Here is a 26,350-nt window from a genome sequence, read left to right on the forward strand (position 1 = left end):
CTGCCCAAATTTACTTTTCTGTGTGAATTTCTAAAAAACAATTCTAAAAAAACTGGCACACACAAACCAGCTCTGCATACTAATTAATACTCACAAAGCAACACGCAGAAAAAAGCAATGAGATAAATGAGAACAAATCTTTACCAGGACACTGGGAGAAATTCACTACTTTTCCCTCAGAAATTGTCAGGAAACGACAACTAAAGAGATGGATTAATTTCCACTTTTAATCTCTCCCTGAAAGCACATCCCCAGTATTGGGCCTTAGCAACTGGAGTTTAGGCCTTCAGTCCCTCGAGCCAGTCACTTATTTGGGAGTTTAAATAAAAATACATTATGTCAAGAAATGTATTCCTGGGAAATTCATTGTGTGGAACAGGACATCTTCCCTGTCAATATTATTGATAACAATGCAACATGTGGGTAGCATGGTGGCACAAGTGGTTAGCACTACTGCCTCACAGTGCCAGGGACCCGGTTCGATTCCCAGCCTCGGGTCACTGTCTGTGTGGAGTTTGCACTATCCTTGCGTGCAAGGAAGAGTTTAATGAGATTTGACTCAAGTGAAGGAGAAATTCAGTGAGAGAGGAAGCCACTGAATGCAGTCACTCCTGGGACATCATTTCCATAGATTCTCAGATTAACTTGGTTTATGTCGAAAGAGTTAGGTAAGCAAAGACGGGAGGAGGCCCATGTGGAAAACAGGGTCTGTTTTTTGTGCCCTATATCTTACGTAAACCGTACAAAGGGTTTGACAGCGAGTTACCAAATTCACAAATACAATTACACCCAGAAAATTATTTCCATATGGGTTCAGTGTAACTCGGGCTTCAAAACATTCCTGGAGCACTGACCTTCACATTCCAGGTCTCCTCCTTCCCACTGCCCCTGGGCAGAGCAGATCAATGTGTTGTTTCCTCTCACACGCACATAGCCAACCTGGCACTGGTGCACCACTGTACTCCCATAGGTTGTGTTAACTGGTGGATTCGACACCGTGTTTAGTAAAGCTGGTGGTGACCCACACTCAACAGCTGAGGAGACACAAACCCGAGGTAGTTTGATTTACCTTTCTGTGTATTGCCGAATTTCTAATCAACAGAAGCTGGAACCTCCAAACCAGCTCTGTCCCGTACTAATTAATTCTCACAAAGCAAAATCCATCAAGAGGAAAGACAATGAGATGAGTTTAGAAGAGTGAGGGGGGATCTCACAGAAACTTATCAAATTCTAACAGGGTAGATTCAGAAAGAATGTTCCCCATGGTGGGGGAATCCAGAACTAGGGGTTTGAGGATAAGGGGTAAACCTTTCAGAACTGAGGTGAGGGTGGTGAATGTGTGGAATTCACTACCATAGAAAGTAGTTGAGGCCAAAACATTGTCTGATTTCAAGAATAAATTAGATGTAGCTCTTGGGACTAAAGGGATCAAGGGATATGGGGGGAAGGGGGATCAGGATATTGAATTTGATGATTGACCATGATCAAAATGGATGGCGGAGCAGGCTCGAAGGGCTGAATGGCCTACTCCTGCTTCTAGTTTCTATAAATGCCCAGTTAATGTCCATGGTTAAAGGGCAAATCTTGACCAAGGTGTACACTGGGAGAAATTCCATATTTTATCTTGGAAAATGTCAGGAAATCTTTGGTGTTCAATTGTATCGGGGGACAGAATCACAAAGAACAAAGAACAGTACAGCACAGGAAACAGGCCCTTCGGCCCTCCAAGCCTGTGCCGCTCCTTGGTCCAACTGGACCAATCACATTCTTAATGGTCATGGTAAAAGGACATCTGACTGGTGAAAGCAATATGAACAGGCCATTCAACCCCTCACATCCAATTACATAGTAATAGCTTAAATAAAAATAAATTGCATCAGGAAATGTATTCTTAGCAAATGCATTTTGTGGAATGGAGATATTTTCCTGTCAGCTTTACTGATAATATACTGACCAGTAATAATACCTGGATTATTACTCAAGTCGAGTGTAAATTGACTTGGAGACAGTCAGATCAGGAGAATTACATGTGGTTAAAGCGAACTGGCGCTGGATTTTTGAAGGCCTGATGGGGGAGGTGGGGGTGGGGTGGGGGGACATACTGGAAAAAGATGGTCCTGGAATTTCACACTGCTGGCCCGAGTGCAAGTTTGCACATTTCCAACCTGAAGCCATTTTAACCTGGGGCCATTTTTAAAGTATTTATTTGTGGGCCCCACACTGCAGCCTAAACATGGCCAGCGAAGATGGCGGGAGGTGGGGTCGGTCAAAATTCCAGACACTCGGGGTGGCACAGTGGTTAGCACTGCTGCCTCACACCGCCAGCGACCCGGGTTCGATTCCAGCCTGGGGCAACTGTCTGTGTGGAGATTGCACATTCTCCCCCGTGTCTGCATGGGTTTCATCCCACAATCCAAAGATGAGCAGGTTAGGAGGATTGGCCATGGTAATTTGCCCCTTAGTGTCTCAGGATGTGTAGGTTAGGGGAATTAGCGGGGCAGATACGTAGCGTAGGGCTATGGGAATAAGGCCTGGGTAAGATGGTCTGTCAGAAAGTCAGTGCAGACCCGATGGGCCGAATGGCCTGCTTCTGCACTGTAGGGATTCTATGATTCTATAAGTTCGGGGAGGCTTGTGCTCTGGGCACCTTTAACCTGAACCACCCTTACTTCCCACTAACTCCCACCACCTCCCCACCCACAGTGCATATGGTGGAACACAGCAGCTGTGGCATTGAATCTTTCAAACTGGGCTGATGTTCCAGTCAATGGAGGCGGGAACACCAGCCCGCTGGCCTGGTCACCTTCCTGCCCATTTTGCAGCCTCGGGCCTGCCTCCAGAGGTAGCAGATTGGACTCCACCCTACCTGCCCAGAATGAAAATATCACATGCAGGGGCCCTTTACGTCAAGTTAGGTCTTTACCCAGTGAGTGGTGAGAATATAGAATATGGAATGATGTTGAGGTAAATAGCTTAGATGCATTTGACAAGAGGCTAGAGAAGCCCACAAGGGAAAAGGGAACAGAAGGTTATGCTGAGAAAAATAGATATAGAAATGTGGGAAGAGGTCCAAGTAGAGCATAAACATTAGCATGAACTGGTTGGGCCAAATGTCCTGTTTCTGTGCAGACTATGCTGTGTAATCCTAAAACTTAAAGTTTATTTATTAGTGTCACAAGTAGGCATACATTAACACTGCAATGAACTTACTGTGAAAATCCCCTGGTCACCACAGTCCTGTTTGGGTACACTGAGGGAGAATTTAGCATGGTCAATGCACCTAACCAGGATGTCTTTCGGACTGTGGGAGGAAACCAGAGAAGCTGGAGGAAATCCACGCAGAAACGGGGAGAACGTGCAAACTCCGCACAGACAGTGACCCAAGCCGGGAATCGAACCCGGGTCTCTGGTGCTGTGAGGCAGCAGCGCTAACCACTGTGCCACCCCATGTGAACCATGTAAACTGTTTAATGATGAGTTACTAAAATCACAAATACAATTGCGCCCAGGAAATTATCGCAATCTAATCTCAGTTTAACTTGGGCTTCTGAACATTCTGGAGCACTGACCTTCACATTCCAGGTCTCCTCCTTGCCACTGCCCCTGGGCCGAGCAGATCAATGTGTTGTTTCCTTTCACACGCACATAACCAACCTGGCACTTGTACACCACTGTACTCCCATAGGTTGTGTTAACGGGTGCATATGACACCGTGTTCAGTAAAGCCGGTGGTGACCCACAGTCAACAGCTGAGGAGACACAAACCTGAGTTAGTTGAATTTGTGAATTGGTGAATTGCGAATAAACAGAAACTGGAACCTCCATCCCAGCCTATTTGCACAGAATATTGTGGACAACAATGAATGGCATTGGTTCAGGGATAAAAGCATGATGTGCACACTGGGAGAAACTTTCTCTTCATCTCTGCAAAGCCTTTTAATATTCATCTGAACGCATAGACAGATCTTTAATTTAATGTGTCTTCCAAAAGATGGTATCTCCATCAATGTAGCGCTGTTAGACTATGTACATAGGTTGTTATAATCCTTGACCAGACCCCTAAGTTTTCGGTAAGATTTAACTCAAAACCAGCTAAATTTTGTTTTAAGTAGATAACATTTGAGATTTGTAATGACTTTAATCAGGCAACTGAGGTGGGCCTTTTAGAATATGAACTCCCTGATTAAGGGCCAAATTGATGGGCCAATCAGGGAGCCTCTTGCTTTGTACTAAACCAGGCGTGTCAGTTCCTCTGGGACTCCGAGTGTAGACTGCTGACTGAAAGCTCTCTGTATGCTGCTGTCAGACTTGTAAATAAAGGGATTTTGGTGAAGGGACTTCTGCCTCCGAGGACTTATTGCAAGATTCAAGGCTCTTGCTGATGGAACAAGGCCACAACATTTCATGGGTTTGAACAAACAAAAATAAACAAGATCAAAAGAAATTTACAAGTATCTATCTTGTGCTCTAACGTTCAAGATTAATATAATGTAGATGTGAATTAATAAGCAAACCATTGTCAAACTCACCACAATGTATAATATATGGCAGATGTAACCAAGACATTGGTAAACACTGAGTCACTGTGATCAACCATCAACCAGACTCACCTAAACCCTGCCCTTTATCGAGCAATTCCAGTCTTCACCTTTAAGGACATAACCTGGGAATTATCTCCCAAAGTTGCTCCAAATTAATGACAGCCCACCTCACAGTCTCATCCTCTGAAACTCCGTTCACCCGTATTCCCGAATCTGCACTCAAGCACAAACTCACAAGCACAATTTCAGCCTTTTGGCCGTGTCGAACTGAACACTGCTGGCCCAAAGGCATACCTTGGCCCCAACGACCCACAACATAGAATCATTGGCTGCCTTCTTTGATCGTCAGGGCTTCTCCTGAACCCTCTATACATACCAGACCCTGGCGGCATCGACAGTGGCTCACCTCGCAGGATTTCAATTGGGTCTTCTGTGATTCTATTCCCTGGGATTCCCAAGGACGCAATCAAGCACCAGCTCGCAAGCACAACTTCAGACCTTTGGCCATTATGAGCAGAACACAACTGCTCCAAAGGGGGTACTTGGGCCCCAGTGGCCCACAGTGCTGAGCTGCCCACCTGCTCCCTACAGCCCTTTCCCTGTTTGGAGGCTGTTCCTATGCTTCTCTCTTTTTAACTGAACTGAGATCTGTCCTGTCCCTATCTCCTCTTTGGACTCTCCCTTTGGGATGTCACCCTGTCCTCTCTCCCCAGCCTGGGATACTAGGCTTCCATGGCATTCCAAATTCAGTCACCTGACCTGGAATTTTCCCGCCGTTTCTCTTCTGGCTCAATGAATGTACGAATGTCGATCTGAGCGTGTGCAGCCCACTCCCAATCTGCACATGCGCATAAGCTCTGAGGCCCATCACAGGTTGAAGTTCCTAACCTCCACGCTCAATGTTAAGGTGACTCCCACAACAAGGTCCACAATGAGACGTGAACCCACTCGCTACCCAATTAAATATGGGAGCTAAATCGATTGAACCATATTGATCTCAGGTATCCCACATATTTGATTTGATTTGATTTATTATTGTCACATGTATTGGGATACAGTGAGAAGTATTGTTTCTTGCGCGCTGTACAGGCAAGTTCCTAGTGTGCATATAGGAGGATGAAAGGAGAGGGTGCAGAAAATGTTCCAGTCATAACTAGGGTGTAGAGAAAGATCAGCTTATAAATACAATACAGAATTATTGTAGAGGATGTTTAATAAATTAGACAAAAAACAACAGATGAGAGAAAAGCCATAAATAAAAAGTCACAGGAACATAGGAATTAGGAGCAGAAGTAGGCACCTTCGAGATTCAATCAGATCATGGTTGATCTCTCCTTGGTCTCAAATCCATCTCCCCACCTGTCCCCCATATCCACTTTTTATCAGAAATATATCTATCTCCTTCTTGAAATCATTCAATGATTCGGACTCCACCGTGCTATGGGGCAGCGAGTTCCACAAATTCACCACCCTCTGTGAGAAGCAGTTCCTCCTCATCTCAGTCATTGTTGAAACATTATCTGCCAATTATTTTAGAGTGAATTTCACTTCTGGGGCACTGACCTTCACATTCCAGGTCTCCTCCTTCCCACTGCCCCTGGGCCGAGCAGATCAATGTGTTGTTTCCTCTCACACGCACATAACCAGCCTGGCACTGGTGCACCACTGTACTCCCATAGGTTGTGTGAATTGGTGGGTATCGCACCGTGTTCAGTAAAGCCGGTGGCGACCCACAGTCAACAGCTGGGGAGACACAAACCCGAGTTACTGTGGAAAACCTTTACATCTACAGGTAAGAAACAGAAACCAAACCTTCATGCCAACTCCAATCTCCTAATATTGAAGGAAATAGAAGGATGATACCGGCAGGCATTATGATCATTATATATTGAAAATAAACTGACAGTATTTCAAACTATGTCCAGAATTAATCTTATGAGAAAAGAGCAGCAGGAGTTTTATAGATGCCATTCTTCTGTTAAACTACAAGGTGGTATTGGCCAATCCCATCTGATGCTCATTAAATCTTGAATGGAAAACAGTACCTTTTGTGCTTGCTGGTTGGCTGCATTTTTCAAATGTCTGATGTATCTTAGAAGATTGCAGTGATGACACAAGTTTTAAATTTACAGCAGGTTTATTTACAGTACTTAAAAATATCTCAGCAATTACAGGTTTTCGAAACACAAATGGAGCGGAATCTTGTCAAGGCATCAAGGGTCTTGTCTGCCTGCTGGAGAGTCAGCAACAAGCCGTGCTGCCTCTTTCAGGAAGGACCGTCAAGCCCCAAGTCAAACAGGCAGTGACGAGGTCAACTGTGGGCCTTCCCCTGGAATCAAGATCCATAGGGCTGTAGTTTCACCTACTGAGAGCTGCTAGCCATTCAGAGACCACGGGCTCTTGTGCTCAGTGGCACCAGTGGGGAGGCAGTGGCTGCTGGAAGAACAGGCAGTGGAGTCCTGAGATGCACAAAGTTCCTCTCAGCCTGTCTGGAGAGCTTTCCTCCACCACCCTCACCCCCATCTCTCCCCCAAACATGGCCTTCATTAATATGCCTTTAATGGGATCTATATTCTAAGTAGGAGTTTTAACAACACCAGGTTAAAGTCCAACAGGTTTATTTGGTAGCAAATACCATTAGCTTTCGGAGCGCTGCTCCTTCGTCAGATGGAGTGGAAATCTGCTCTCAAACAGGGCACAGAGACACAAAATCAAGTTACAGAATACTGATTAGAATGCGAATCCCTACAACCAACCAGATCTTAAAGATACAGACAATGTGGGTGGAGGGAGCATTAAGCACAGGTTAAAGAGATGTGTATTGTCTCCAGACAGGATAGCCCGCAAGTCCAGGAGGCAAGCTGTGGGGGTTACTGATAGTGTGACATAAATCCAACATCCCGGTTTAGGCCGTCCTCATGTGTGCGGAACTTGGCTATACAATATATATTATCTCCACATCACATCTATATTCTACCCACTGCTTGTGGGATGCAGCCTAGGAATTGGCACTCGGGCAGGCAGCACCACATTCTGTGCCCCCTCTGCCTCAGTTCCAGACGGGGTGAAAATCCCAGTCCGTTGTTTCTGAACCTGTGACTCTCTGGGGCACCAACCTTCACATTCCAGGTCTCCTCCTCCCCACTGCCCCTGGGCAGAGCAGATCAATGTGTTGTTTCCTCTCACACGCACATAGCCAACCTGGCACTGGTGCACCACTGTACTCCCATAGGTTGTGTTAACAGGGGGATTCGACACCGTGTTCAGTAAGGCCGGTGGTGACCCACACTCAACAGCTGAGGAGACACAAACCCAAATTACTGTTGAATATTTTTAGCTATATTTGCGAATTGAGACCAAGTTGCCAGAAGTGTTGGAGAAATGGACTTGGGGTGGGGCAGATATGGGGTGGAGGGAGGGTGAAGGGGAGGGTGGAGGGAGGGTGGAGGGGGGGTGAAGGTGGGGCAGACGGGGGGGACAGAGGGTTGGAGGAGGGGGGTTTGATTTGATTTATTATTGTCACATGCATTAACATACAGTGAAAAGTATTGTTTCTTGCGTGCTATACAGACAAAGCATACCATTCATAGAGAAGGAAAGGAGAGAGTGCAGAATGTTGTGTTACAGTCATAGCTAGGGTGTAGAGAAAGGTCAACTTAATGCAAAAGTCTGACAGCAGCAAGGAAGAAGCTGTTCTTGAGTCGGTTGATATGTGGCCTCAGACTTTTTCCCGATGGAAGAAGGTGGAAGAGAGAATGTCTGGGGTGTGTGGGGTCCTTAATTATGCTGGCTGCTTTGCCGAGGTAGCGGGAAGTGTAGACAGAGTCAATGGTTGGAGGGGGGTGCGACACGTTCTTCACTTTTGGGTCATTAAATGAGGATTTATTTGTATATTTTGAATGAAGTCGTTCCAATTAAAAGAGTTGGTTGTTCTGTGCATTGACCTTACTATTGTGAAATAATGGAGCTTAACAATTGTTATCACATTTAAAGTGAGCTTGGTCTGCCTTCTGCAATATTGAGGAAGTATTAATGCAAAAGACAAGAATATCAATTTAAAGTTTATTTATTAGTGTCACAAGTCGGCTTACATTAACACTGAAACGAAGTTACTGTGAAAATCCCCTAATCGTCGCACTCCGGCGCCTGTTCGGATACACTGAGGGGGAATTTAGCATGGCCAATCCACCTAACCCACACATCTTTGGAGTGTGGGAGGAAACCGGAGCACCCGGAGGAAACCGATGCAGACACGGGGAGAATGTGCAAACTCCACACAGACAGCGAACCAAGCTGGGAATCGAACCCAGGTCCCTGGTGTTGTGAGGCAGCAGTGCTAACCACTGTGTCACCGTGCTGCCCTAATACTGATCATGATGTGGATGTCCACTCCATCTGACGAAGGAGCAGCGCTCCGAAAGCTAATGGCATTTGCTACCAAATAAACCTGTTGGACTTTAACCTGGCGTTGTTAAAACCCTTACTAATACTGATCACCAGAGGAAACTAGTGTTACAACGGTCTGGTTATGATATTGTGCCTGCAATTATTAGTCAGTGTGAGTCAACTGCCATATTTCCTGTGGAGATTCAGGACAAGGGGGTGTACCTTTAACATTAGCGCTCAGCTCTTTGGAAGGACTTCTTCCATGACAAAGGCTGTTGAAATATGGAATTCTAACCACTCCCAGCTCCCCTCAAGAAGCTGGTGAGGTTGGGGTGTTCGTTGAAAATGTCAAAACTCAGATTGATAGATTTTTGTTAGGCAAGGTAGTAAAGATTACGGTGCCAAGGCAGGTAGATAGAATTGAGATGCAGAGCAGCCATGATCTAACTGAACAGCAAACCAGGCTCGAGGGGCGGTATAGCCTCATCCTGTTCTTATTTTCACAGCAAAATGCTCAGACGGCGCATGGGAGCGACTACTATCACTGAACTGGAAAAATGTATCATAGAATCATTGAATCTTACAGTGCAGAAGGAGGCCATTCAGCCCATCGAGTCTGCACTGACCACAATCCCAAATAGGCCCTATCCCCGTAACCCCATGTATTTACCCTAGCTAGTCCTCCTGACACTAAGGGGCAATTTAGCATGGCCAATCCACCTAACCTGCACATCTTTGGACTGTGGGAGGAAACCGGAACACCCGGAGGAAACCCATGCAGACACGGGGAGAATGTGCAAACTCCACACAGACAGTGACCCAAGCCGGGAATCGAACCCGGGTCCTTGGCGCTGTGAGGCAGAAGTGCTAACCACTGTGCCACCGTGCCATGTGATATCTACAGCAAGAACTCAAATTGTTACATTCTTGGTTAGAGATCAGGAAAAGAAGAAGAAATTCTAAGTCCCCGTTATGTACTGAAAGAGTGAAGCTACAGGTTTCCACGGTTTAAGCAGAAGGAATTTACTATACAAGAGTCAAACAAAGTAAACAGCAAATACTATCTTATGCACCCACCTATACTCCAAAAACTAGAAGCAATTTACGTTAAATGTGAATTAGCAAGGAAATTGCAATTCTAAACTATAAACTACACATTAGACATTGGCAAAGGATGGAACTGGTGCCAATGTTTACACATTTTTTATACTTATTTGCAGAGTTGCACTTTCAAAGCATGCAGCTCCTAACCCACTAACCACATATTTAGTGTGTGTCTTTTAATAGAGGGCTCAAGCAAATATACAATTAATATTAATGAAAGAAACCAGTATTGACATTTGTACACTGTAAATGTCATTAGCCTCTATGCTGACGACAGGGTCAGGGAAAATCCTTCTTCCTGGTCCAACTAGCTATATTTATCACTTCAGCTCATGTTCTGTGACTGCAAAAGAAATGACAATAGTTAACGATTCAAAACTGTTTATTCTGCTGGAATTATCCAGCAATTTGATTTGAAGACTTACTGATGTACGAATTAGGAACTAAGACAGATCTTACAAATTGGTTCAGCAGTCTAATCAGTGTTTAGATTATCAAACTCAGTCACTTAGTCCTTCAAAACTCTGTCTCCCTTATGAAATATTTCAGCTCCCGTCCTTCTAGGAACCACCCTGATCCCCAGCCGACAACCTACCTGACCTCCACAGCCTGGTGTTCACCTAAAATCCACCCTCAGAACCTCCTCAGCTCTGTCTGCATGGTGTAGATCCACCGATGTTATCATCATGTAACAGAAACAATGCATACATGCCTATTCATAGCTTCTGGATCTAGCCTCTCTCACCTTCAGCCTGCCTGTACTGCACTACTGGACTCATCACCTACTGAGCCTCAATGACTGTCTCCTTTTATATAGTTTCAACCACCAGTTTTGGTTTCCAAATCTCAATTTCAGTCTTGAGGTTTCCTTAGAAACCGGGAAGGTCAGTTTCCCTTTCTCAGTTAGAATCTGTCTTAACAAATGTAAATTATTCCCACAGATTCAATTATAATGATAACAGGATTAAGCATCAGACCACAACGTGCCTTACATATATCAAAGGTATCACAATGTGCCTCACTTATATATTATGCAAAGGTATTGTCTGTATTAGCACATATGTAATCCGTTTTGAACAAGTATTATAAATTTAAACTATATTTTTTGTATTTTCTTGTGAGCTTTGGCCAACAAGCAGTTTATTAGCAAAATGGGAAATAAGTTTAATCAGACAGACCACATTCTTTTGGAACAATGAAGCACAGAGTGTATGTTCTATTATCAGGGACAGGCCATGCAGCTACAGGCAGGTACAAGCAACCAAGATTATTGAAATGAATAGAAGGATTCAGCTTCCACTGATAAAGGGACAGAAAATAGACCACAGAGGATGACTCCCCTCTCGTTCCCAGAACTGCAGGTGTTAGGAGCAACCCTTGAACCTACTGGATTAGTGTAGGTAAGGTTTCTAGGCAACAGGGGCGGGGTGGGGGGGAAGGAAGAACCTCTGGGTTCGGTTGATCAGTGAATTTCTAATTCCGCTGGGAGGTAGAATGCTATTGGCCAAAGTAAATAAAGTGTATTAATGTAATTGGACCGCCCAGGTTGGGCAGGAGGGTCGAATCTTCAGAAAAGTATATCTGTTGTGCTCGTGTGATGTAAAGTCAGGGAGAAGTTGGAATCCTCTGACTTTCTCTCTCCCAATACATATTGATCAAATGAAATACATCTATAACTGCATCTTGTCTTTCACAAGTCTTTCTGTTAGCTGGGTTCGGCTGAATACAAGACCCCCACCCCCCACGAGGGAGACTCCAAGAAATCCCCTTACACAGAGGCAGACAGATTCTTGATGAACAAGGGAGTGAAAGATTATTGAGGGTGCAACGGAGTTGAGACCACAAGCAGATCAGCCATGATCTTATTGAATGGTGGAGCAGGCTCGATGGGCCAAATGGCCTACTCCTGTTCCTGTTCTGTGTGTCGCTATGTCTTCAATTCAAATTGCTGGATAATTCCAACACAATAAAACATTTTGAATCATCTGTTCTGGTCACCCGATTATAAAAAGGATATTATTAAATTAGAAAGAGTGCAGAAAAGATTTACTAGGATGCTACCGGGACTTGATGGTTTGAGTTATAAAGGGCTGGAGAGACTGGGATTTTTCTCCTTGACGTGTAGGAGGCTTAGGGGTGATCTTTTAGAGGTCTATAAAATAATGAGGGGCATAGATCAGTTAGTCAAAATCTTTGCCCAAAGGTAGGGGAGTCTAAAACTAGAGGGCATAGGTTTAAGGTAAGACGAGAGAGATACAAAAGTGTTCAGAGGGGCAATGTTTTCACACAGAGGGTGGTGAGTATCTGGAACGAGCTGCCAGAGGCAGTAGTAGAGGCGGATACAATTTTGTCTTTTAAAAAGCATTTAGACAGTTACATGGGTAAGATGGATATAGATGGATATGGGCCAAACGTGGGCAATTGGGACGAGGTTAGGAGTTTAAAAAAGGGGCAGCATGGACAAGTTGGGCCGAAGGGCCTGTTTCCATGCTGTAAACCTCCACGACTGGTCGACTACTATCATTTCTTTCGCAGTCACAAAATATCAAGTGAAATGATCAATGTGACTACTTGGACCAGGAAGAAAGGTTTTCCTTGACCCTCTTGTTGTCATAGAGGTTAATGACATCTACAGTGTATAAATGTCAATACTCTCTTACCAGTATTAATCTCTCTTACTGGTATTAATTGTATATTTACTTGGTCCCTGCATAAAACGACACACACTAAATATGTGGTTATTGCATTCGGAGCTGCATGCTTGTAAAGCACAACTCTGCAAATAAATATTTTAAAATGTGTAAGTATTGGCTGCAGTTCCATCCTTCACCAACTGGCTTTCTGGGCTATAAGAGTCAATGTGGCAAGATAAATTGAACAAGAATGTAGACGATACGGGGATATGACAAGAATGAAAGGAAATTGGAAATATAGAGTGACCTTTGGACAGTTTTTGCGCAGCCTCTTGGTTTAAGCCAGTTGAATAAACACTCACCTTTGCATTCAAGATTTGCTCCTTCCCATTGTCCTTGGATAGAGCAAGTTGATGTGACATTTCCTGCCAAATGGAAGTAGCCAACCTGGCACTGGTAGATGACCGTACCTCCATATGTTGTGTTACCTGGTAGGTATTTCACCGTGTCCTGTAAGACTGGAGGTGGTCCACACTCAATAACTGGGGGGAGACATAATATGAGAGAACTGTAATGTAGACTCAGCTCCAGGCAACTTGAGTAAATATACACAGTGTTTCCTTATCCTTACTGGGAGCAGGATTCTGTAAGAGGCAGCTGGCCCATTCCATCAGGTTACCAAAGATTTCTTATCGAATTAAACCAGTATCAGAGTTAACTCACCTTTTAGATAGCTGTTAACTCCAAGCATGCTGCTTGGGACCAACTCAACAGAAGGATGAATGTTAATAGAAAACAAGGATCCACAATTTTCAGTCTTCAGAACCTGAAAGCTCTTCCACAAGGGGTTACGGGGATAGGGCCTGGGTGGGATTGTTGTCGGTGCAGACTCGAGGGGCCGAATGGCCTCCTTCTGCACTGTAGTGATTCAATGATTCTTCATGCGCAACACATTATTATTTATTTCTGATATGCGCTTTAGGCCTTTGTTTACCTTTCTTCTTCTTGCTGCAGTGAATGTTAAAGAGATGATATGGGATATTATTATAATTACGAGTGAGTTAATACTGCAGGGGACTGATACAAACGAGTTATAGTCAGTAACATTGGATGGGGCACGATTTATATTCCACTTTTTATTATGCCTATTCTGCTAAATTAAACCACTTAATGCTCAGTATTGCGATAAATGAAAGTGCATAAATCTGAATGAATACTGACGCACAGACTGCAATATTTCAGTGATACCATGTGGGTTAATGTGGGACTGAGTATAGTACCGCCCACACAGTGACGTGTGAGAGCGCAGGACCCACACCCAGGATCAGTCTAGTGTTAGACAGAGCTGTGTGTACCTGTCCCTCCCGATTGGAAATATATCACTATTCCTTCGCAGTGGCTGGGTCAAAACCCTGGAATTCCCTTCCTAACAGCATTGTGGGTCCGCCCACAGCACGTGGACTGCGGCGATTCAAGAAGCCAGCTCACCGCCACCTTAGGCATAGATAGGGTGAACGGTGGGAAGCTTTTCCCCAGGTCGGTGGTGACGTTCACGAGGGGTCATAGGTTCAAGGTGAGGGGGGGTGAGGTTTAACACAGATATCAGAAGGACATATTTTACACAGAGGGTGGTGGGGGCCTGGAATGCGCTGCCGGGCAAGGTGGTGGAGGCGGGCACACTGGGAACGTTTAAGACTTATCTAGATAGCCATATGAACGGAGTGGGAATGGAGGGATACAAAAGAATGGTCTAGTTTGGACCAGGGAGCGGCACGGGCTTGGAGGGCCGAAGGGCCTGTTCCTGTGCTGTATTGTTCTTTGTTCTTTCTTTGTTCTCAAGGGCAACTAGGGATGGGCAATAAATGCTGGCCCAGCCAGCGACACCCATGTCCCAGGAATGATTTTTTAAAAACAGCACTAACCTACACCACATGGACCGCAGCATAACCCACCACCACCTTCTCCTCATGAGCAACAATGCTGGTCTAGCCAGCAACACACATGTCCTGTGGAAGTATTTTATAAAGCATGGAGGCAGCTCCCAACTTGCGCCCCTTGCTGTATATTTGTGATTAGTACAGTGAATAAAGACTTACTGTTAACACACGTATCCTTATGGAGACTTCTTCAGACCTACTAAACTGTGTCCAGCACCACTCAACGTTACAAAAGGAAAGTTGAAAGAGCATACATATGAATTTGTCCTCTCACACGGATAATTTAGACCATGTGAGTGCTATTTCCCAGAGCTGCTGCTTCTAATTATGATTTTAGATTTTAAAAATTAGTCAATTTCTAAAAGAAAATTTGGCCTCAACTTCTACCACCTAGAAGTTCCAGGGCAACAGACACATGGGAACACCAAGACCCACAGATTCATTCCAAGTCACACACCATCTTCACTTGGAAATATATCGCCGTTCCTTCACTGCCACTGGGTCAAAATCCTGGAACTCCCTCCCTAACAGCCTGGTACACATGCCCACACCACATGGAATGCAGCAGTTCAAGAAGGCGGCTCACCACCATCTTCTCAAGGGCAATTAAGGATGGAGACTAAATTCTGGCCTTGCCAGTGATGCCCACACCCCATGAATGAACAAGAGAAATGTTTGCCAAGGTGTTTTATAGGGGATCAGTTGTTGGTTTGTCGCCTCAAACTCAATTTAGCAGCGATTGCTTTGACACATGTAAACATTGTGAATGAGTGCACAAATTGGGATAGCAATTCACTTCAAAACAAGCGGCGTCAGGTAAAGGGAAACATTAAGTTTGACTCAAGTGGAAGAAATACTAGAGTTACTTTGGAGCATTATATCTTAGTTTCACTTAGAAACATTCCTGGGCCACTGACCTTCACATTCCAGGTCTCCTCCTTCCCACTGCCCCTGGGCAGAGCAGATCAATGTGTTGTTTCCTCTCACACGCACATAGCCAACCTGGCACTGGCGCACCACTGTACTCCCATAGGTTGTGTTAACTGGTGGATTCGACACCGTGTTCAGTAAAGCCGGTGGTGACCCACAGTCAACAGCTGTGGAGACACAATGAGATATCGGTTAAAACCATTTAGCGGGTATAAAACTGGAGAACATTGTTGGGGTTCACACGTGGGAGCTTCCTGTTCTGTGCAACCTTCTGTCATGTCACATGGTGTATTTACCCATTCTGCCTGCTGCAATTAACCTTTCCATTTTCCGACAATAGTATTTACACTTTCCAAATGATATTGGTTCAGTTTCTACTTCAATGAAGAGTAAGTGAAAACTCTCAAACTCCGCACACTATTATATCCTTCTAGTTTACGTGCCTCCAATAGGCAATCTAGAGAGGGTAGAAGGCAATCAATGTACATTTAATGTTCCTTCAGATGGACAACATCTCCAATAATATAGCGCTCCACCAGATATGTACTTAAATCTGTATATGGGACCCATAATATCAGAGGAGAAAGCTCACGCCACACGATTTCCAGCAATGGCCATCACCAATAACAGACACTCTAACCATCACCTCTTGACATTCAATGGAGCTACCATCACTGAATGCCCCACCGTCAATATCCTTGGGGTTACCATTGACCAGAAATTCAACTGGACTCACCACATAAACACAATGGCGACAAGAGCTGGTCAGAGGTTAGGAATACTGAGGTGCGTAACTCACCTCTTGACTGCCCAAAACCTATCCACCTATCCACCATCTACAAGGCACAAGTCAGGAGTGTAATAGAACGCTCTCCAATTGCCTGGTTGGGTGCAGCTCCAACAACACTCAAGACGTTTGACACCATCTAGGACAAAGCTTGATTGGCACCACATTCACAAACATTCACTCCCTCCTCCACTGACGCTCAGTAGCAGCAGTGTGTACTATCTACAAGATGCACTGTAGCAATTCACCAAAGATCTTGACAGCACCTTCCAAACCTAAGACCACATCTAGAAGGACAAGGGCAGCAGATACATGGGAACACCACCACCTGCAACTTCCCCTCCAAGCCACTCACCATCCTGACTTGGAAATATATCGCCGTTCCTTCGCAGTCGCTGGGTCAAAATCCTGGAATTCCCTCCCTAACGGCATTGTGGGTCAACCCGCAGCAACTCAAGAAGGCAGCTCACTACCACCTTCTCAAGGGCAACCAGGGATGGGCAATAAATGCTGGCCAGCCAGCGATGCCCATGTCGAAAGAATAAATACAAGGAGGGAGTGCTGCCAATAGAGCCATTTTGACATTAAACATCCCTCATAAATCAGGCATGGAATAATACCTTACAAAAGGATGCCCTTCAGCCCATCTTGCTTTTGCTAGCTCTTTGTAGAAGCCTCCTATTAGTTTCATTCCTCCACTCTTTCCTGCTAATTTCCAAGTATTTATCCAAATCCCTTCTGAAAATTGAGATTGTGGGCTGGATTTTACGGCCTTGCTGATCCTGAAACCACAAAATCCCGCCCGAGGTCAACGGACCTTCCCATTGTCCGCCCATTACCCGTTCCGATTCCCGTGGTGGGCAGGGCGGTAAAATTCCGACCTGTAACCATTTACTCCCTCCTGTCAGACGAGGCATTCTAGATCACAATTTACTGCGTGAAATAGTTTTCGTCATGTTGCCTCTGGTTCTTGTGCCCTTTAGCTTAAACCTGTGTCCTCTTGTAACCAACCCTTCAGTTCCTGGAAAGTGTTCACTCTATCAGAAGCCTCCGTGATAGTTAACCTTCTGACATCTCCGGTTGCCCTAAGCAGCTGAAGCCCTTCTTCCCTTATACCATTCTAATAAATCTCCTCTGCACTCACTGCAAGGTGCTGACAGCCCAGGATTGGCCACAACATTTCAGCGGAGGCCTGGCTGTTGATGTTACAAAAAGATTTAGCATGACCTGTTTGCCTTTGTACTCGGTGTCTTTATTCAGAAAGCCAAGGATCCTGAGTGCTTTTTAACTCATTCCCTTCAATCCGTCCAGCCAAAGACTTGCAAAAGACACCCCTTTCTGCTCCTGCACCCCTTTTAACATTGTACCATCCAGCTTATATTGCTCTCTGTTCCTTCATTCTGACACAAAGAAGAATTAATGTAGGGTGCATCTGGAAGAAAATGTAGACGAGAACTTAAATATTGCTGAAAAAAGAGAAATGCTGCTGAAGTTTTTCGGCTTGCACTCACCAGGCCAAACACAAGAATGCCAAATTTCAAAGCCAGCAACCATTTATACAGGAGAAAAGGGAGCTGATGTAAGAGATACGTTCAAATCCCACACCTTTGCTTAATCGCTTGGGAGCTTCCGGAATCTAAAGCTCCATCTTGCTTTCTCCATGGTGATGGTTCAATGAATCAGAGTCAACTTGCCAACTAATCAGCACCCTTTTCTGCTGTAGTATGAATTGTTTTGATGGTTTGAAATTTGGTATTCTTGTGTTTGTCCTGATGAGTGCAAGGTGAAAAACTTCAACCATGTCTCTCTTTTCAGCAATACTGAAGTTAGATGAGAGAAAAATCACAAATATCGTCATGGATGGAATGTTATTTGTCTATTATCTTACGTGGGAACAGACTGCGGTACCTACCCTTACATTCCAGGTCTCCTCCTTCCCACTGCCCCTGGGCAGAGCAGATCAATGTGTTGTTTCCTCTCACACGCACATAACCAGCCTGGCACTGATACACCACTGTACTCCCATAGGTTGTGTTAACTGGGGGATTTGGCACCGTGTTCCGTAAAGCTGGTGGTGACCCACAGTCAACAGCTAAGGAGAGACAAATTGTGGATAAAATTAAAGTTAAAAGCCAAGCTTCTTGTCCTACCTTTGCACTGAAGTTTATAACAAGCCCAGTACATTGTAAACTATCCAGGGGTAGATGAACACTGCAGTGTAAATCTTCACCGCTTGACTGATACACTAGTGGGAGAGTGCTACACTGCCGGCGTGCAGCCCCTTCTGCCCTCACAGATGAGCTTGGAAACTTGTGAAGAAGGACTCAGGAGTCCCAGCCAACAGTGATAGTTGAAGCCACACCACTGAAGAGAGATCATCTGGTCATTATCATACTGCCATTGGTGGGATCTTGCTGTGTGCCACATTTCTGCCAAGTTTCCTACGTTGGCTTCATTGGCTGTAGCGTTGTAGGACATTTCCAGGTTGTGCAAGGTGCTTTAGAAATGTAAGTTTGTCTTTCCATTCCGACATTGCTATTCACCTGGCTCCATATTTCTCATCTGCCAAATATTCAGAATGGGGAATCTGAACTGTGCAAGCAAGGCATGAAAATCCAAGTACCAGATGTGGGTTTTTTTCACTGCAGGGGGATCTTGATTACTTCCACAATAGTGCCACAAAACTTGACAAACATTCATTTCAGAGAGACACAAGAGGAGGGGATGACAAACTGGACCCATGGCACAGGACTCACAGGGGTAATGCAATGCAGTGCTGGACTTACAATGAAACATACAATGCTGCTGTGTGGGGCACCGGCCAATGGGGGTGCACCATACTGAGAGGTGGCTGTGGGAACACCAATCAAAGCCTGGTAGCACTGAATTTGCTGATTAGCTCATTCGAATTTCATGAGCCAGTCAGGAGTCAATGTGGAACAACATCGGGCTCTGATTGGTGGAGTCTCCTGAGAGCGGGAAAGTGATGTCCCAGATGTTGAGAGGTGGTGATTGGAGAGAGGTTCGGGTGGATCAAAACAAAATATAACAGACTTACACAAGGAGATATTAGGTGAGATGACCAAAAGCTTGGTCAAAGAGGTCAATTGTAAGGAGTGTCTTAAAGGATGAAATGAAAGCCACCATAGTCCCAGATGACCATAGGCTGCTGTCTGCTTTGTGGGGGAGAGCTGACTGGCAGTGATGGTCTGGTCTGAAGTTTCTGAACCCTCCATTGGTAAAGCAGCAGCCAGGTTTCCGACACTCGAGCCCGGCTGCCCGAGGCAACACAGGTTGCTGGCCTTACATCGGTGTATGAAGCTGTGAGGCCTCCAGCAAGGACAGAGGAAGAGGCACTAGCCAATGGCCGTCGAGAGGAGCTGCTCTAGACCTCCAGGCAAGGGCTGAGGAGCAGGGGTGGACAACCTACCAACCAAATGTGAGGCCTCTGGCGAAATGGGAGCATTGTTTACATATGAGGGTGAATTTATTCAGGCCATCAGGGCTGGGCTGGGAGGCATGAGGCATGGCAATATGGTGTGGGGTGGCACTTGGAGGGGAGCAGGCAACTTGACATGGCAGCAAGAAAGTTGGCAGCTCACACACCTATCTGGCAACCAACTGAGGCACATAATGGCTCAATAGTGGGCTACATCTCACCAGGTAATACTAAACCCCTCCCACAGATCGCCAGAGGGTACCTGGTGTACCACAAATACCCCTCCCACCAATCACCAGCGGGTGCCTGGTATACCACAAATATCCCTCCCACCAATTGCCAGAGGGTGCCTGGTTTACCACAAATACCCCTCCCATCGGCTGCCTGTCCAGTTTCCCCATAAAGAGACGGAGGTTCTCCAAGGGTCATTGACCATCAATGCGACCTCACCCCAATGCCGCAGCTGCAATTACAGCTGCTGTTCCGGGTGGCACTGCCACCGGCAAGGGTCCTGTCACTCACCAGGACTTGATCCACAGCAGAACCAATCAAATCCTTGTCTCAGTCTAACTCGGGTTTGGAAACATTCCTGGAGCACTGACCTTCACATTCCAGGTCTCCTCCTTCCCACTGCCCCTGGGCCGAGCAGATCAATGTGTCGTTTCCTCTCATACGCACATAGCCAACCTGGCACTGGTGCACCACTGTACTCCCATAGGTTGTGTTAACTGGTGGATTCGACACCGTGTTCAGTAAGGCCGGTGGTGACCCACACTCAACAGCTGAGGAGGGACAAAAAAAATTAGTTCAGATAGTTTAACAGTATTACCAGAAAAAGCTATTGCTGGGAATCTTCCTGGCATTCTCCTGGTATTTCCTGGGATCCTCCTGGGATTTTCCTGGGATCCTCCTAGGATTTTCCTGGGATCTTCCTGGTATTTTCCTGGGATCTTCCTGGGATTTTCCTGGGATCCTCCTGGGATCTTCCTGGTATTTTCTTGGGTTCTTCCTGGGATTTTCCTGGGATTTTCCTGGGATCCTCCTGGTATTTTCCTGGGATCGTCCTGGTCTCGAAGACTTACTGTCAGCTTCAGGGTGCATTTTCTCAGAGAACTAAAACAACTTTTAAAATATCCCAAGGTGTTTCACAGGAGCATTATAAAACAAAATATAGCATAAGGAGATATTAGGTGAGATGACCAAAAGTTTGGTCAAAGAGATCAATTGTAAGCAGTCCAAAGATGTGCGGGTTAGGTTGATTGGCCATTCTAAATTGCCCTTAGTGTCCTGAGATGTGTAGGTTAGAGGGATTAGTGGGTAAATATGTAGGGATATGGGGTTAGGGCCTGGGTGGGATTGTGGTCGGTGCAGACTCGATGGGCCGAATGGCCTCTTTCTGTACGGTAGGGTTTCTATGATTTCTATGAGTGTCTTAAAGCCACCAGAGTCCCCTCTTCCTTTTGACAGGGGGAGTTGACTGGTGGTGATTTAACCTGAGGGTCACCACACCTCAGGCGAGGGGGTACGTTTGAGAAGGCAGGGCCTTCACGAATAACCTCAACCGGTACAGGAACTGAACCCACGCTATTGACATCACTCTGCATCACAAATCAGCCACCCAGTCAACTGAGCTAAACCGACTCTCCAACTGATGTGGAGAAGCTCAGGGAGGGATTTCCCGAGCTTGGGGCCTCGCTGACTGAAGGCACAGCCAGGAAGGCTAATGGTCGTCCACAGTTGACAACTGAAGCGAGAGAAGCCCAAGCCACAGCCATCGATGGTGGAGCGATTAAACTTGGGGGCTGCACAAGAGGCCAGAATTAGAGCAGTGCAGAGATCTCGGAGGATTGAGGGGCGATGTAGTGTCTGTTCTCTTCTTAGAATAGTGAGTAGCCTCACAACACCAGATTAAAGCCCAACAGGTTTATTTTTATATACTTTTCCAATTCAATCAAATCAAATCCAATTCAGAGTCTCAACAAGTTGAGACATTTCCGATCCAGGCTGACAAGACAGGGCGAGCGACCAAACCGCCCTGTCCTGGGCCTGATCTACATGAGCCAAGCTGATTGGAGAAGGGGGAGGTTCCTCCTCCAAGACTTGAGCTCATTTGCATCTTAGCCAAAAGGCCGAGATGCCGCTTTTAAAAATTGCTTCATATGAAACATATGAAGCCTCAGCGTAACCTAATGACCTCAACCAAGTGCGGCCAACAATGGGGTGCCGTCCATACACTTGATCTTAGCCAAAAGGTTTATTTGGTAGCACGAGCTTTCGGAGCGCTGCCCCTTCATCAGGTGAGTGCAGGGTTTGTTTCACAGACAGGGCTTATATAGACACAAACTCAATTACAAGATAATGGTTGAAATGTGAGTCTGAACAGGTAATCAAGTCTTCACAGGTACAGACAATGCGAGTGGAGGGAGTCTTCTTAGAATAGACATAGAGACAGCTGGTCAGAAGTAAAACTTCATCTATTGAGCATCATTTGAAAGTAGCATTTGAAGAAAGCAAAAGATATTAATTTACTGGTAAGAGAGAGAGAGACTAAAGGGAGAGAGAGAAAATACAGACTTGATCCAAAAGCTTGTACAGGATTCAACACAACGGAACAGAGCTGAACTGAATGCATAGCTGTTATTAACGATATAGCTTTTCGGTCATCTGCGTTATTAAAGAGCTGGCTACAAGCAGTCTCCAGCTTTCAAAAACAATTCACAGCTGTGTGACCATGAAAGCTTGTTTCTGACAAAACTTTGCGTGCCTGGCATTGTCAAATGTAGTCAATTTTCTACCTGAACCCAGAATTCCAATCTGAGTTTAAAAGTGCGGCCAAGTTAGCTTAAGTTCGCTTTAAAGCATAGCATGGTTAGTTACATTAGGCAGAAATACCTTAGGATGAAGCCTTTTAACTAAGGCAAACCATACAGAGGATCCCACAGGCTAGAGGGGCTTACAGAGATAGGGAAGGGCGAGGTATTGGAGCGATTTGAAAATAAGAGTGAGGGACTTAGAATCCAAATTTTGCTTAACCAGTGAATCAATGCAACTTGGCGTGGATGGGGCTTGGAGTATCTTAAGTCACAACTTTCGGATGATCTGAAGTTCTCGGAAGGTAGGATGTGGGAGACCAGCCAGGCGTGTGTTGGAATAGTCGAGTCAAGGAGTAACAAAAGCATGGATGAGAGTTTCAGCAGCAGTGTGACAGGGGTACAAGTGGGCAATATTAGAGAGGTGGTAACAGGCAGTCTTAGTGAAGGTGCGACTGTGTAGTCAGAAGCTCTTCCTGGGGTCAAACACAATAACAAGGTTGCAAAGTGAGTGGTTCAGTCCTAGACTGTTGTCAGGGAAAGGGATGGAGTCAGTTGCTAGGGAATAGAGATTGGAGCGGACACCAAATAGAGTGGCTTCAGTCTTCCTTCCACAGTTCAAAGATGTGTGAGTTCGGTGCATTGGCCATGCTAAATTGACCCTTAGTGTCCCGGGATGCATAGGTTAGAGGGATTTTAGCAGGGTAAATATGTGGGGTTACGGGGATAAGGGCTAGGTGAGATTGTTGTCAGTACGGGCTCGATGGGCCAAATGACCTCCTACTGCACTGTGGGGATTCTATGATTTCCCAATATTTAACTAGAGGGAATCTCTGCCAATCCAATACTGGATGTTGGAGAAGCAGTTTGATAATTTGGCAAGAGTGGAGGAGTTGAGACGGGGGGAAGGGGAGATAGAGCTGAGCATGGTCAGGGTACATGTGTAAACTCACAGTGTGGGTGATGTCACTGAGGGGGGCAGCGTGTAGGTGAGAAATAGGAAAGGAGAAACCAGGGGGAACAGCATAGGAGGGGGAAGAGACCCCATTCTTTGGCCATAATCAGATAGATGTGCGGGTTAGGTTGATTGGCCATGCTAAATTGACCCCAGTGTCTGGGGGATTAGCAGGGTAAATATGTGGGAGTACGGGGATAGGGCCTGGGTAGGATTATGGTCAGTGCAGGTTTGATGGGCCGAATGGCCTCCTTCTGCACTGTAGGGATTCTATGGCTGGAACTTTACTGGCACGCCTGCCCGGAATCGGGGCAGGCAAGGCTTGCAGAACGGCATTCTCCATTGGCCGCGAGCATCAGGTGGGCAAGGCGGTAAAACTCCAGCATATGATTCTATTCTATGATTCTAGATAAGAATGGAAGAGTAATCCCACCCAACTGGGAGATGATGGAGGCATTAGCGGAGCATGTTGTGGTCAACTGTGCCAAAAAGGATGAGCTACTTTTCAATAACAGTTTAATTTTTTGATCTCTCATACTGACAAATTGCTAAACTGGAAGGAAATAATAAAAACGGATGCACTTGCGTCCCTTATATATTTACTCATAGTTTTATTCAGGTTTGGAAATATTCCTGGAGCACTGACCTTCACATTCCAGGTTTACTCCTTCCCACTGCCCCTGGGCAGAGCAGATCAATGTGTCGTTTCCTCTCACACGCACATAACCAACCTGGCACTGGTGCACCACTGTACTCCCATAGGTTGTGTTAACTAGTGGATATGGCACTGTGTTCAGTAAAGATGGTGGCGATCTACAGTCAACAACTGCAGAGAGACACAAAACCGAGTTAGTTCAGAGGTTTCTGCATCGTATCTATCGTACACACAAACAGTTACTTCCATGAAATATTTGTCAAGGTAATGTTGTAGGGCACTGGCGCGAGGTCATGTTTCAGGATGTGAGTTCAATGGGTCGGAAATTATCAGAGCATTACAGAAGGTGGTGCAGAGGAGATTCACTAGGCTGATTCCAGAGTTGAGAGGGTTGGCTTATGAGGAGAGGCTGAATAAACTGGGGCTTACTCATTGGAATTTAGAAGAATGAGGGGGGGTCTTATGAAACACATAAGATTATGAAGGGAATAGATAAGATAGAAGCAGGGAGGTTGTCTCCAATGGCGGGTGAAACTAGAACCAGGGGGCATAGCCTCAAAATAAGGGGGAGCAGATTTAGGACTGAGTTGAGGAGGAACTTCTTCACCCAAAGGGTTGTGAATCTGTGGAATTCCCTGCCCAGTGAAGCAGTTGGGGCTACCTCATTGAATGTTTTTAAGGCAAAGATAGATACATTTTTGAACAGTAAAGGAATTAAGGGTTATGGTGAGCGGGCGGGTAAATGGAACTGAGTCCACAAAAAGATCAGCCGTGATCTTATTGAATGGTGGAGCAGGCTCGAGGGGCCAGATGGCCTACTCCTGCTCCTAGTTCTTATGTTCTTATTTAAGTCGGAGTCTCAAGGCTCACCTGAAATTGGGCCTGGGGCCTGATCGTGTTGCTGCATTGAGCAGTTCAGCTGTTTCACAGTTAAGGTCCTCAGGCCTCCTGGTAGGGGCTGCAGAGGGGGAGGGTTGCATGGACCGGGGGTGCTTGGGAGTAAAGGGGAGACAGAGCGATTGAGGTTGACTGAAGGACGGCACGATCAGAAAGGAAGGGGAGAGCTAGTTGGGAGCCATATATAACTCACTGTCCACCATTTTTAATGCTTAGGTGAATAATTTAAGCCTTTAAAATGATCGCAGGATCAATGAGTTTTTGGCTATTGTTCAAATGTGATTCACGCGACACAATCCCGGGCATTCACAGTGAGAGAGACTATTGGCTGGCTCAACTGCCAATTGGAGCAATGTACTTAGAAACAATTCTTAAAAGAATACTGATATACATGCGAAAGATGGCATTTTTCATAAATTAAATGGGCACACACTTTGTCCTGAGTTCAAAAGCTGAACATTTCAGGATATCGTCATACAAAACCTTCTTCCCCGAGCCACAAAAGAGATTTTCCAATACTATTATAGAATCATAGAATGATAACAATACTGAAGGGGACCATTCGGCCCATTAAGCCATGTGCTAGCTCTTTGAAAGACTGATCCACTTGGTCCAGCTCTCCCCACAGCCTGTAGATCTTTCCCATTCAAGTATTTATCCAATTCCCTTCAGAATGTCGCTGTTGAATCTGCTTCCAACACATTTTAATTTATTTAGTGCCACAAGGAGGCTTACATTAACACTGCAATGAAGTTACTGTGAAATTCCCCTAGTCACCACTCTCCGGTGCCTGTTCGGGTACACTGAGGGAGAATTTAGCATGGCCAATGCACCTAACCATTTTTCAGACTGTGGGAAGAAACCGGAGCACCCGGAGGAAACCCACGCAGACACGGGGAGAACGTGCAAACTCCACACGGACAGTGACCCAAACCGGGAATCGAACCTGGGTCCCTGGTACTGTGAGGCAGCAGTGCTAACCACTGTGCCACCATGCCGCCCAGGCTGTGCATTCCGAATTATAACAACTCGCTGTGTAACTTTCCTTTTGTAAACAATTTTTGGGAACACATCTCTCCACAAATCATCATCGGAGAAACCATGTATCATCAACACGGAGATTTGTAAATTCCTTGCAGGGCCACTTAGATTACCTTCAGATGAAGGAACCAATCCCTTTAGCTAGGGGCGGCACAGTGGGTTAGCACTGCTGCCTCACAGCGCTAGGGACCCGGGTTCGATTCCCGGCTTGGGTCACTGTCTGTGTGGAGTCTGC

General features: G+C 45.6%; 1 protein-coding gene across 1 annotated transcript in view; it reads right to left on the reverse strand.

Moving 5' to 3' along the window:
- The window catches only part of LOC144495237 (sushi, von Willebrand factor type A, EGF and pentraxin domain-containing protein 1-like), a 43,158-nt gene that overhangs the window by 3,428 nt on the left and 13,380 nt on the right, over nucleotides 1-26,350 (reverse strand). Inside the window, exons 4-12 of the mRNA XM_078215306.1 lie at nucleotides 24,169-24,348; nucleotides 20,360-20,539; nucleotides 18,231-18,410; nucleotides 15,519-15,698; nucleotides 13,027-13,206; nucleotides 7,658-7,837; nucleotides 6,105-6,284; nucleotides 3,570-3,749; nucleotides 855-1,034 (exon numbers count right to left, since the gene is read on the reverse strand). Coding sequence (XP_078071432.1) covers nucleotides 855-1,034; nucleotides 3,570-3,749; nucleotides 6,105-6,284; nucleotides 7,658-7,837; nucleotides 13,027-13,206; nucleotides 15,519-15,698; nucleotides 18,231-18,410; nucleotides 20,360-20,539; nucleotides 24,169-24,348 — 1,620 coding nt within the window. The remainder of the gene's footprint in view (nucleotides 1-854; nucleotides 1,035-3,569; nucleotides 3,750-6,104; nucleotides 6,285-7,657; nucleotides 7,838-13,026; nucleotides 13,207-15,518; nucleotides 15,699-18,230; nucleotides 18,411-20,359; nucleotides 20,540-24,168; nucleotides 24,349-26,350) is intronic.

The sequence above is a fragment of the Mustelus asterias genome, chromosome 6 (genome assembly GCF_964213995.1).
Source record: "Mustelus asterias chromosome 6, sMusAst1.hap1.1, whole genome shotgun sequence".
Taxonomy (NCBI): domain Eukaryota; kingdom Metazoa; phylum Chordata; class Chondrichthyes; order Carcharhiniformes; family Triakidae; genus Mustelus; species Mustelus asterias.